General features: G+C 53.4%; 1 protein-coding gene across 1 annotated transcript; it reads right to left on the bottom strand.

Moving 5' to 3' along the window:
• Nucleotides 1-78: 78 nt before the first annotated feature.
• Nucleotides 79-12,465, bottom strand: Csdc2 (cold shock domain containing C2). The gene is made up of 4 exons (XM_075960095.1): nt 11,967-12,465; nt 3,770-4,071; nt 2,357-2,479; nt 79-1,937 (listed from the first exon to the last, which is right to left on the bottom strand). The coding sequence occupies exons 2-4, from the start codon at nt 3,946-3,948 to the stop codon at nt 1,775-1,777; spliced, it is 465 nt and encodes a 154-aa protein (XP_075816210.1). The 5' UTR covers nt 3,949-4,071; nt 11,967-12,465; the 3' UTR covers nt 79-1,774.
• Between the last annotated feature and the right edge of the window lie 1,226 nt (nt 12,466-13,691).

Here is a 13,691-nt window from a genome sequence, read left to right as displayed (position 1 = left end):
CCACTGAAGCCCCAGACGTGGCCAACATGCTTTGTACTTCCTCAGCCCCTTCCCCAAGGACCCTCACAGACAGGCAGCTCAGGAGCAGGCTGGGTCACAGTTGAGTTTATTGCCAGTGTTAGGGGGGATGGGTAGTCCGTGGCTGGGGTCTGGGTGGGGAGGTTTCTGAACTCAGCATCGCAGGACCCGAGAGGAGAGAGGAGGCCTGATGCCCCCCACCACTCAGGCAGCCTCGAACTGATGCCCGAAGAGGGCACGCTCGGAGGAGGGAGGCCTGGGTGGCCCTGGGGTCCACCAGGACCAACATGTTCCCTGTCAAGGATCTGCCTGTCTCTGTCACGCAGTGGTGGGTGACAGGCATGTTGGGGATTTGAACTCAGGTCCTAATGGTTACAGAGGACAGTGCTTCAGGGACAGACCTTGCTGGAAAAGCCTAGTTCACAGTGGGATGTCAGATAGGTAGGTCTTTTCCAATAAGAGGGATGAGCCAACACTTAACAGTCCTAGACTGCCAGCCTCTGTGCAAAGGGTTCTATTCTAGGACAAGGTGGGGTACAAACACCCCAAATGACTACCCTGTGGTCACCTAAAAGGCCACCTAGATAATCACTGACCCCTTCATCTGGGCACCTGGGCCCACGCTTTACTTGCAGACTAGGTCTCATAAGGGTCACTGTTGAGGCAGGTCCTTCCTGAGCCTGTGGTCCCACTTATCCTGTTAGGTGAGGGGCTCTCTAGAAGGGATGCATCTTAGCCCAGACGGACTCCAGATAAGAGGGACGGTCACACTTGAGGGATGGACGAGATAAGTGCCATTTCAGCTACCGACCTGTCAGGGATCTATAGGAACCATTGTATAACTTTGGGAAGAGGGTCTAATTTGAGGGGTGGGGGTGGGCAAGGCCAGTGGTCCCTGACTGAGGACCATTCCTTTGGGTGCCTGGATCTGGCCTTGCCTGAGGTGGTGTGTCAGTCCATCGCTACATCCTCAGCCGCTGTCATGGCCAGCACTGGGCAGGGCATCCACAGAGCTTGTGCATCACGCAGAAGAGATGGTTCTGTCCAAACTGGAGGAAACTATGTCCCCTCCTCACCTTGGGGACAGAATAAGCTTGGCTCTCCCAGCTCGGGAAGGGACCTAGCTTTGTGGGGTTCAAAGTAGCCTCTGCCGGCTGAGGAGAGAGGACTGGCAATGCCATGTTCCCTCCAGGGCACCGTAAGGATGGCGTCAGGAAGATGAGCTAAGTTATGGCACGGGCTGGCCATGAACCATGTTTTGTCTGCTTCCTCCCTAAAGTGGGAGGCCCCTACAAAGTACTCAGAGGCCTGGCTTCTGAGAGGAAGCATCCAGGCCAGAGCAGACACCCAGGTCCAGCATAGGAGACAGGAACACAAGCAGACAAGGCTAGGAACCAGACTGAGTGGGTCTGAGGATAGCAGTGAGGAACAGGCTCATGGGAGAGGGGTCTCCCTAGGTTCTCAAGAACACAACGCAGGCCCACGGTATATAGGTAAGAGGGCAAGAAGGTCGTGTGTTTCCGTGGCAGGGTTGGAGGAAGGAGAGACGGGCCAAGGCAGGGCTGGAGGCTGCACTCCATCCAACCCTAGGCCAGATCACACAAGTCATGGGTCACAGGTGGGCAGAAGCACACATTCACGGCCACAAAGCACAGACAGACGGACAAACGAGCACACCCAAGGGCTGGTCAGCAGCACAGTGGGAGTACAGAACGGGCTGCTGCCTGCCTCCTCGTGGGCATGCCCCCCCACCTGCCTAGGATCCCACAACCTGGCCAGACCATGTCTCGTGGGGAGTGTGGGGGGCCAACTGGGTGAGCACCACCTCTACGGCCTGAAACTTCTGGTTCTTGGGTGGGATGGGACACATCTTGTAGGTCACCTCATCGCCTTCCACGGGGACATACTCCCCCTCGATGCTGGTGGACAGAAGGGGAAGGATCAACACAAGAACAAACCCGTCCGCAGACAGCACTATGGCCCCTGGCCTTGCCCCTAGCCTTGCTAGACCAGGGACCCTCTGCCAACTTCTCAGAGCCCAAGTGTTCTGGGCTGTGAAAGGGCAACCTGGAAAGTCCCTCCCTCTCTGGGGACGGAGAAGCAGGTCTCCTCTCAGGACTCCCGTGATCTTAGCATAGGACCCCAGGGTCTCAGCAGTGATTACCATGGTTCTGGGAACTGCCTACTGATCCCTAAATGGCCCCAGCCCACCCCATCCCAGGACTCCTCAGAGCAGGGATAGCCAGCAGGAACCCCCACCTCAGCAGCTAGGGGAGGGTCAGGTGAAACTGGACACTTAGACGAGGCCCAATCAGAAACAGAAATAGAGGGGACTCACTCAGAAACATGCACGAAGATATCCTCGGAGCCATTCTCAGGGGTGATGAAGCCATGGCCTTGTGAGCGGGAGAACTGTTTACAGACGCCCTTGAACACGGGGCCGGCAGAGGCTCGAGCTGTCCTGGGGAGAGGGTAAGGGATTGGAGTTTGACCTGGAGAGCCTGTTCTTGGACCCCCAACAATACTGCCATTCAGCAGGTAACAAAGAGTGGGGTCCAGAGTGGGGCAATGGTTTTGTACAAGGGCACCTCCTGGCTCCTTATCAGTGCCCCTCTGGATAGCACCTTCCATCCTGAGTTTAGACTTTAATGGCTTCCGCTTGGGAGATTTCGGAGTGGAGCTAAGTAGTAGGTGGTTTGCCTGCCACATGTAAGGCTCAGGCTCCATCTCAGAACCAATAATTAAATTAACTAAAAAAAGAAAAAAAGAAGAACTAAAGCTAAGAGGCACCTTGCCATCTCTCATGGCAGCTGAGCCACTGCTGGCCACTAATTTTCATGTGCTAGAGACTGAGCATCTGCTCTGTCCCTGGGTCAGACACAGGACAAAGCACGCTTGCTATCCAGAGTAGTAATGATAATAAACGCCTCGCAGCCAGGCACACAAGTGCACTCAGAAATCTGGAGTAAGAAAACCAACCAAAGCCCTAGCTCAAAAAACCAAAACAGAAAACAGACAAGGAGATGGCTCAGTGGGTAACAATGCCCTTGTTAAGATTGACCGCCTGAGTTTGAGCCCCAGAACCCACATGGTGGAAGGAGAGAACCCACTCCTGAGAAGTTGTCCTCCGGCCTCCACACACACACACCTACACACACACACGTGCATACAATCATAATCAAAAATACATGTAAACAGGCCGTGGTAGGTAAACACACACATACACAGGCTGTGGTACGCGCGCGCACACACATACCACCACCACCACCACCAATAAGTGGAAAACTCCTTGGTTCCCACAGACCCTCCCCATCTGGCCTCACCCAGCACCCCCCAGAGGCCCAAGGCTAGTCCCTGGCAGTCCACGACCCTCCCCTAAAGATTCACTCTAAAGTTCCACCTATAACACTCAAGCCCTTTTGTTTTATTTTATTTTTGAGCCGGTCTCACTATGTATCCCTAAGCTATGTTACTCAAGTCCCTTCCTTCTTCATCTGACACATCTTCGGACTCATCTAGGGGTCCTAATTCACTGCACCCCAGGCTAAGTCCTTACCCAGTCTTCAGAACCTCTCCGAATTGCGGACATGGCTCATTCACCCCTACACTCCAGTCACCATAACTGGGATGAAGGAATGAGGGAGGTGACACAGAGGTCACTGGAAGGTTGCACAGCTTCCTGGGAGGACAGGCAGGCTTGGCCCTGGCCTAGAGAAAGTTTGTGGGACCTGGGGGAGGGCAATGTACTCACGCTGAGTATGTCCTGGTCCGTTTGGTAGGCAGAGGGCTGGGCAGGTCCCGAGGAGCGATACCACCACCACGTTCCCAGATCCTACTGCCCTCCCTGTGGAAGGGGAAAGTGGGCCAGACAGGGGACTTGGGGGAGTGGAGAGGTGGCACCACTGGAGGTGATGTAGGCTCTGATGTCATGGTGGGGCCAGCAGGAGAGCCCGGTGGGCTCTGAGGCACGGGGGCCGGTGAAGGACTCTGGTGTCCTTTCAGGCAGGGCCCGGCCTTGCCCTGCTCAGTGGCCTCACCAGCTATGGACTCCGTCTACAAGAGAAGAGAGAAACACAGGTAGATGCAGCCAGGGAACAGCTCTGGATACTGGACACAAGCTGAGAGGGCTGTTGAGGTCAGCCACTCCCGAAGGCACTCACAAGCCCCACCCTGCAGGAGCATCCTCACCAGGAAGACAACAGTCACATAGCTCAGCACGAGGGAGGCTTTGGCCTTAAGTCCAACACTAAAACAAAACAAGGGGTTGGGGAGGTAGCTCGGTTGGTTGAGTGTTTGCATGGCCAATACCACATAAAACCAGGTGTGGACCTGGCATGGTGGTGCGTGCCTTTAATCCCACCACTCTGGAGGCAGAGACAGGTGGATCTCTCTCTGAGAGTTTTAGGCCAGCCTATTCCACATAACTAGTTGCAGAACAGCTAGGGCTATGAAGAGAGACCCTGTTTCAAACACACACACACACACACACACACACACACACACACACACACACACACGACAGGTATGATATTGCGTCTGTGCAATAATCCTGACACACCAGAGGTAGCAGCAGAAGGACCCGAAAGTCCAAGACTGTCCTGGATTCCAAAGTAAGCTTGAACCCAGCCTGGTCTATAAGGGACCCTGTGTCACAAAACAAAATAGAATCCCTAAATTCAGATGGTCACGGTTGTGGCACACACCTTTAATCCTTGCTTTTGGAGGGCAGAGGCAGAGGCAAGTGGATCTCTGAGTTCGAGGACACCTGGTCTACAGCAATAAAAAAGAATTCCTAAATTCTTACAATTTGCAGTTTAATTCCTAATTCTACAACTCAGGGCTCGGGAGGGAGGACATGTGGTGGCCAAGATTTGGCACAAATGTTAGTGGCCTCAAATTCACACACAGCTCTAGGTTCAGATTTCTTACCTATAATTTGGTGACCTCCCAACAGTGCCCACTTGACAAGTCATATGGGCTCTACTGGCTGACTGCCCCCAGTCAATACTCTTGATGTCTGATAGCATTTCCTGCTGCACGCTATGGCTAGTGTTGGATCCTATTTTTTAGGGAGGTTACCCCGAGGCCCAAACGCCATCCAATATGCCCCCAAACAGGAGCGGTGAGCACATGGTAAGCTCTTGGGAATGTGGTCTATTTTTCATTAACCCAGTTTCTGCCTCTCAAAATGAGGTTGAAGGGCTCGGTATGTAGTGTGTAGCCCTGGCTGTCCTGAAATTGCTCTGTAGCCCAGGCTGGCCTTGAGCACAGACTCTGACTCCCGACTGCTGGGATTAAAGGTGTGTGCCACCTCTGCCCCACTAAGATTTTACTATATTGCCCAGGTTGTTTCACCTTCCCCCTCTGCCTCCCGAGTACTTGACATTGAGTTTAGGGCCTCACCCATGCAAGGCAAGGGCTCAACCACCGAGCTAAGTCTCCAAGGACCCCATCACCCTCTTCTCAATGCTCTCATCAAACCAAGTCCTCATGGCTGCTTGGGAATACTGAGTACTCCCTGCTCCTCAACTATCGAGTGTGCTTTAGAGGAAAGCAAACACAAAGGAACAACTGCCCCACCCCAAACCAGAAGCTTCAGGTGAGCGTAGGGACTCACACACATAATCCTAGCACGCCCGAGACTGAGACACGAGTTCCTAGAGGCTGCAAGTTCAAGGACGGTCTGGGCTACAAAGGATACAGAGGAGGATCCCTGTCTCAAGCAAAACTTACAAAAAGAAAAGAAGGAAGAAGGGAGGGGCATGGAGATAACAGACTCAAAAGTCAGGCACTTAAGGGCTCTTGCAGAGGACCCCAGATTGCATGCTCAGCACTTACAGGGTGGCTCAAACCTGTTTCTCCAGTTCCAGGGGATCTGATGCCCTCTTCTGGTTTCCTTTTTTTTTTTTTTTTTTTTTTTTTTTGGTTTTTCAAGTCAGGGTTTCTCTGTGGCTTTGGAGCCTGTCCTGGAACTAGCTCTTGTAGACCAGGCTGGTCTCAAACTCACAGAGATCCGCCTGCCTCTGCCTCCCGAGTACGGGGATTAAAGGCATGTACCACAAAAAATGGAACTCGCACACGAATAGTCACAAAGTTCTACCACCAATAATCCAAGGGCAGATAAAGAAAGGGGGAGCTAACAGCCTGCAATCTACCAGCCGTGGAGCAGAAGTGGGCCCTAAGAAGGGGTGAAGTACTGCTTCCTGTCCCAACACAAATGAGCCTTGAGAGCTCCTCAGAAAAAGCCGTTCCAATAGCACAGGAAAGGCTGGATCTGCTGTCACGGGGTCGGGAGTGGGGTGATTGGTGGCAGGTCATCTCTTTTAGGGTGCTGGCGACTAAAAATGTTTATTTGGTAAGCACTGTGCTGACAGGCAGTGAATCCACTGGGCTTTGTGATGTTTTGGTCTGGAGCTGGGCATGGTTGCCACCTAGGCAAGCTCTCTCCCTGAGCTCCACCCCGCTTTTAAACAAATAAACTGCATCTCAATAAAGCTGTTGCCAAAGATAAGGCAGGCACCAAAGTCCCCAGGATCACTCTGCTGGAGAAGCCCTGGTCCCAGGCCCTTGGTCCCCTCTTGGTGAGGGAGACAGTCATGGAGACAGCCTTGCTTTCTCGGTGGGAACCAGGGCCACTGGGCTTCCCCACTATAGTTTCCCAAGACCTGGTGGTGTGCTGGGCGGTGGCAGCCAGCACCAGGAGGTCCATATGGGAAGAGACTGAAGGAGACACTGTGGTTACCAAGGAGAGGAAGGGATTGAGAGGGGCTGCTCCACCAGCCAGGTGGTGGTGCCTCCGTGGCATGGGCAACATGCTGAGCTGCCAGGGAGAAGGAAAGGTCACACTGCCACCTGGGTGAGCTCTGGAAATGACTCAGAGGCAGCAGCTGGGGGCAGGGCAGGCCTCAGGAGCAACAAAAAGAGCAGGCCTTCCTTCCCAGGTCTCTTCGCCCTAGCTAAGAGGGCTGGAGCTGGCTAGAGGCGGTTCCTACTTCAGGAAACTTACTTCTCCCAGGCCTGGCCTCATGGACTAGGGAGCTGAATGAGAACCAGCCCTCCCTCCTCAGGGGCTCTGAGGTACATGTGGGAGTGTCAGGCAGGTGCTGAACTATGGGGTATCAGTTCTGTAGATGGGGCTGGTTCCTGACTGGGTCCCCTCTGCTCCCGTCCCTCCCTCCCTCAAGGACTGTTCCTCTGCTCCTGGCTGGCTTCATTGCCCCACAGCTCCCTTTCTTGGTTCAGTTCCCACAGCATCCCTTAAGGATTATTACCCCACTTTACAGACAAGGAAACTGAGGCTCAGGTTAAATCTTCCTCTGGAAGAGCAGGAAACCATTCTCAACTGCTGAACCTTCTCTATCCAGTGCCCCACCCCCCTTTTTATGTAGTCCGTGCTGGCCTTGAACTAGGTTTGTAGTCATGTATGTATATATGTATTTAAAGATCTTTATTTATTTTTTCTTTGAACTAGGCAGTGGTGGCACAGGCCACTTGGGAGGCAGAGGCAGGAGGATCTCTGAGTTCGAGGCCAGCCTGATCTACAGAGCTAGTTCTAGGACAGGCTCCATAGCTACACAGAGAAACCGTCTCAAAAACCAGAAAGGAAGGAAGGAAAGGAGTGAGGGAGGGAGAGAGGGAGGAGGAAGGAAGAAAAGGAAAAACTCAGGAGGCAGAGGCAGGTGGGTCTCCGTGAGCTCAAGGCCAGCCTGGTCTACAAGATCTAGTTCCTCTAGTTCCAGGATAGGCAGGCTCCAAAGCTACAGAGAAACCCTGTCTCAAAAAAAAAAAAAAGAAAGAAAAGAAAAAGAAAAGAAAGAAAGAGAAAAAAGAAAAGAAAAGAAAAAAGCAATGTGACACCTAGGGAGACAAGAAGAGCAAGGCCTCCAGCTCTGACTCTGTCTTCAGAATATTGATGCAGGGAAGGGCAAGTGGCATCAAGGCTTTCATTGTTTGGATGCCAGTACACTAGGCAGAAAGCCTTTCGGGTTGGTTTTCTGTTTTTGCTTTTTCAAAGATGTGTTTATTTGGGCCGGGCGCCTTTAATCCCAGCACTCGGGAGGCAGAGGCAGGTGGATCTCTGTGAGTTCGAGGCCAGCCTGATCTACAAGAGCTAGTTCCAGGACAGGCTCTAAAGCTACAGAGAAACCCTGTCTCGAAAAAAACAAACAAAAGACTTCTTTATTACGGATACAGTGTTCCACCTGCATGTACACCTGCAGGCCAGAAGAGGGCACCAGACCTTATTACAGATGGTTGTGAGCCACCATGTGCTTGCTGGGAATTGAACTCAGTAGCTTAGGAAGAACAGCCAGTGCTCTTAACCACTGAGCCATCTCTCCAGCCTATTGGGTTGGGTTTTTTGTTTGTTTGTTTGGTTTGGTTTTGGTTTACATTTGTTTGTTTCTTGGGGTACAGGAGACTGAGGTAGGTCTCAAGTAGTCAAGCCTAGCCTTGAACTCCTAACCCTCCAGTCTCCACCGCCTAGCCCCTGGATTATTATAGGTATCACCATCACACCTAGTCTGTGTGGTCCAGGGGCTAAAACCCAGGCCCTCATACAAGCAGGACAATGTGAGACCCGGAACGTGATCCACCATGAATGGGCGTGTCCTTGACCACGCCCAGTGGCTCTGGCCCACCAGCTTGCTCTTCATTTCCTGCCTGAAAACCCAACCAACGGACCACCTCTGCAGGGGTAGGACCAGGAGCGGCAAAGCCAAAACGTCAGGACTGCTTGGGGAGATGACCTAAGGTGTCGTGGGACCAGAGCACCCAGGACAGCAAGGCAGCCTTGACAACAAGTGACCAGAGCCAGCGGAAACTTTGCTCCAATTCTCAGCTCGCCTCAGACTCACAGAGATTCACCTGCCTCTGCCTCCCGAGTGCTGGGATTAAAGTTGTGCACCACCACCATCCAATACAAGCGGCTCTCTTGACAACGAGACTCGCCTTTCAGTGTGGGCACCCCAGTGAAAGCAAGCGGCCCCCACCACTGGCACTGGGTGACCTGGAACAAGCAGCTGTCAGTCATTCTCCAGGCTTCACCTTTATCCCTAGACACATGAATCATTGCTCATCCAGGTGACTAACGGAGGCCAGTCTATCTCTCCTCTCAGGTTAAGTGCCCACGTGGGCCTACCCAAGGAGAGAGTTCCCAACCCATGTCCTACAATATTTACACACACGCACACTAAAACTCAGCGAGAAACACTAGGGCAATACACACAGGGAGGAAGCCTTGACCTCCCTGTGTATCCATCTACTGTGGAAGATGAGACTGGCTGGCTGGCCTTCATCTGGCAAGTCTCTGCCACCCTCTCTCAGTTTAGCCACCTGTCAGACTCTTGTTCCGTTTGTGTCTCATAAGAAGCCTAAATAGTAATTACCACCAATGTACCCATTCTTCAGAAGAGAACACCGAGGCCCAGAGGGGCGAAGAGACTCACTGAAGTCACCCAGCAAACCCAGTAGCTCTCTTGAGCCCTGGAGAGGTGTGGAAGAGGGGTGTGCAGCCAAGGCAAGGCGAGAAAACCCTCCATTCCCTGGACAAAACCTCCCACCTCCAGTCTCCCCCGAGAAGGATGTTCAGGGCCAAAGAAGAAGTAGGGAGCCAGGATTTGGGGTTCTATTTCTGGTGTTTGCTGACTCAGCCCATGACCTTGGGTGAATCATTCGCCAACTCTGCTAAGCTTAAAAACAACTCCCCCAATAAAAGTGTTCCAGCCCCAAGTCCCCATTATGGGGGTGCCACTAGGGAGGACTGGGTACATCTGTTTAAAAATAGAAAGGCAGGGAACACAAGGACAGTGGGGGGAGAGCTGGCTCAGTGTCTTAGGCTTGTCCGTGCTGGGTCCCGGGGAGGTGAAAGAACAACCTGGGGACCACCTGCCTGGCTCCGCCCTCCCCCAGCTGCTCAGACACTCCTTAAAGCCCGCCAGTGCCAAAAGCTGCCCTTGCATCTGGAGGTGACCTAATTAAACCTGATTCCGTTCCCTCCATGGTGCGTGCGTGTGTGTGCGTGCGTGCGTGTGTGTGTGTGTGTGTGTGTGTAAGGGGCTGTCCCAGCCAATACTAAAGATTAATTATTTAGGTGACCCTTTACTCTTCGTCTGGTCACATGTCCAGGCAGCTCTGGGCTGTTGTTCCTAAGGCTTTGGGCTTCTCCGGCGTTAGTGGGAGAAGGGAAAACCACAATATCATCCAGAGCCAAGTTCACAGACAAGCTCCACCTCTACCCGTGTGAACCAAGGGAGTCACCTTCCCATTCTGGGTCCCCTGGCATACTGGCCAAAGTCACATATAGTGGCAGAGAGGCCTCAAAGTCCCTGGGCATCCCAAGGTGTTAAGTCACCCCCTTCCAGGTGACTATCATTTTATCATTTCCGGGGGAGGGATGTGTGTGGGCCTCACCCCTGAATTTACTCCCTCACTTTGCTATAGATCTATCTCCCTTAAACTGCCTGCTTCCAGAGCTCTGGGTCCTGGACACTAAGCTTGTGAGCAGCTGTTGGGTTCAGAGCACCCTCTGCTGGGTACCACCTGTAAAGGGTGGGTGAGCTCAGGGTGGAGGGATACTCTGCCTTTGGGTGGGTTGGCAAACCCTCTTTCCATCCCTCTGGATCCTGAGGGCCACTGGGGAGCCCCCTCCCTAGCTGATAAGCATCTTCAAAGCTTGCTCAGCAGCCATCAGTCCCCAGGCCCGGGACAAACTGGTGTGTCCTCCTGGGACCCTCTGCCGCTAGCTTCTGTTTGCACTAGTTGTGCTTTTTGAAGGCGGGGCCAGACAGACAAGGATGGGCAAGAGATGTTTTGGGGAAAGACTTCAAGGCAATGTGGGGCAAGAATGGGAGGAGACACTCTGAATCCGAACACACACACCCAGAGACCTCTGGGATGCAGTCAGGTTTGGGAAAGAACTCCCCTTCTTCCCCACCAACGAGGCCTGGAAATCTTCCCTTCCAGGGAAAGGCCCTGACTGGATGGCATCCAGACAACCCAGTGCCAGGCTGTCAGAGAGGGTACCCCCACCCCCCGGCACACTTCCTTCTCCCCTCCCCCAGCCCCAGCGGATGCAGCAGTTCACACTCTGGATTTATTATTGTTCTCACTCCTGTCCCCCTCCCTCCTGGGAAGAGCCTGCAGCCTGGCAGGAACCTGCTGTCTCCTTGTGGGTGCCAACATCGCCCCTTATCTCCACTCAGTCTCCTTGTGCCAGGGTCAGACCACTCAGGGGCTTGATGCCAGCCAAGGCCACCCTGAGTCCTTGCATCCCACAGCATGGGTGGCCCGTCAAGCCTGTCACCCCTGCCCTACAGTGGACTGCACCCAGGCAAGGGGGGAGGTCACAGCTAGCCCAGCAAGCATGCAGGAGAATGCAGGGACTCAGTGGGGTGGCATAAAGGCAAAAATAACATAGGCCATCCCTCCAGCCAGTGGACACAATTATCTCTGCCACACCAGGGGAAAACAGAGGGAGGAGAAGACAGCTGCTCTGGGACCCCTGCCTGCCTCAGGCGGTCCCTCTCCTCCGCCCTGGCCTCAATGCAGATTTCAGGGGCAAGATTCAGCAGTGCTCCTGACTGGCCTTTTAGGGTCTGGAAGGAGCCACGGCTTTCCCTCACCCAGTTCCCAGACTGGAGGCTGCGGCTTGGCAGGAAGCTGTTGTTATCTGTCTCTCAACCCAGACATGAGTCCCAGACACAGACATTCACATACATTCAGACGCGGGAGCCACACTCCACCTCGGCTCGAGGGTCAAGGGGAGAGAAGGGAAGGGCTGTGGGCTCCCCAGCATCCCGAGCATCCTCTAAGCGGAGCTGAGGATGGTCCAGCTCCAACCTTTCCAGCCTCACTCCACACATCGTTTCTTGATACCAACCGCCCTTGCCCCTGCCTCTGCCACAGTTTCCATCCCAAGCTTCCTCCAGGTCCCCCATGCTGCCCCTTACCTCGCCCTGGCAGCTGGGGCCAGGCACTGCCTCCTGTAGTGGGCAGCACCTTATCTCTGAACCGCGGCACTGGCTGGCAGGGGTCACGTCTGGATGATGTACTCCGTGGCGTGTGTGTGTGTGTGTGTGTGTGTGTGTGTGTGTGTGTGGCGTGCAGGAGGCACCTCGGCCCCTCACTCACTCACACACGCCTTCCTGCTGACGTCAGGATGTGCAGGAGGGAGGGACTGGGCTGGGAATTTGTACTCCCAGCTTAAAGGGACACTAACTAGGCTCTGTCCTCTCTGGCCCAGACGCCACCTTCTGAGCCAGCCACCTCCTGAGTGTTGGGTGAGTGGCTACGCTGCGTCGCTCCGGGCTTTAATGCTTCCTGTTTTGGAAAGTGGCTTTTATTGCTGGACCAAGGTATAATTTTCCCTATCAGGTCAGGGTAGCTTCTGGGGAATGAATGCAGGGGAGGAAGAGCTGGAGATGGTAGGCACTCCTGGGGACTGGGAACAAATGGGGTGCAGAGGAGTGTTTGTGTGCATGCGTTCATACTGGGAGGTCCAACAGGAGAAGGGAGGAGTCCAGAGGAGTGAGGAGATCCTCTGGGAATAAGCCAGGTTCCTAGGGACTCCCAGGCATTCCATCTTCCTCCCCCACCTCCCAGTCTCATACGGAACCCAGCAGCTGGTGCTGAGCTCTGCCCCCTCAGAGGATCTGAGATCTCCAGACGAATGTGCTCAAATTTTTTTGGTGTACATTAGGTTCTTGGGAGGGGCTACTGAATCCAGAGGAAGAGAAGTCTAAAAGAGTAATGAGTGTGCACACAGACACACCCACACATATGTGTACACACGCGCGCGTGCACGCAACCCCCCCACCCCCACGTACGTACACACACGATCAGGTAGGCTTCTAGAAGAGAGGCCAGGCTCAGCAGATTCAGTCCAAGCAGTTTAGGTCTGGGGTCTCTGGTCAGACAGTCCTGTATTTGACTCTCAAGACCATAGGCAAATCCTTCAGGATTCCAGTCCTCCCCAAGGGGACGACTAAGGTTCCACTGTCTGTGAGCTCAGAAGGCCGCCATAAAGGGGCTTCTCTGCCTCCTTCCTGTCGCTTCTCCTCACCTTCAGCTTACAAAGAAGTCTTCTCAGGCTGGCGAGATGGCTCAGCTGTTAAGAGCACTGCCTGCTCTTCCAGAGGTTCTGAGTTCAATTCCCAGCAACCACATGGTGGCTCACAACCATCTGTAGTAAGAGCTGGTGCCCTCTTCTGGCCTGTAGGCATACATACAGACAGAATACTATATACTTAATAAATGAATAAATCCTTTTAAAAAAGTCTTCTCTGGTATCAATTTAGAACTACTGAGTCACACAGGGATGACAAAGGGGCCCTGTGAGCTGGCACAAACTGATAAGTCCCAACCCTCGGGAGGGTAAGGCTGAAAGATTATAAGTTTGAGTCTACTCTGGGCTACCTAGAGAGATCCTGTCACAAACAAACAAATGAAAAACAAAACAAAAACCAAATCAAAATAGACATGGTGGTGCTGGTGCACTGAGAAGCTGAGGACCTGTCATTAGTTTAAGGCCAGCCAAGATTCTATGATAAGAACCATAAAAACAAAGCAAAAACAAACAAACCAGGGCTTGGTAGGTAAGCCGCTTTTCCAGGGGACCTGTGTGATTCCCAGTACCCGTGCAGGGCAGATCACAGCTGCCTGCAACTCCAGCTCTG

Source organism: Microtus pennsylvanicus, chromosome 2 (assembly GCF_037038515.1).
Source record: "Microtus pennsylvanicus isolate mMicPen1 chromosome 2, mMicPen1.hap1, whole genome shotgun sequence".
Lineage (NCBI taxonomy): Eukaryota > Metazoa > Chordata > Mammalia > Rodentia > Cricetidae > Microtus > Microtus pennsylvanicus.
The sequence above is the reverse complement of the archived record's forward strand: the minus strand, read 5'-3'. Positions and strand labels throughout refer to the sequence as shown.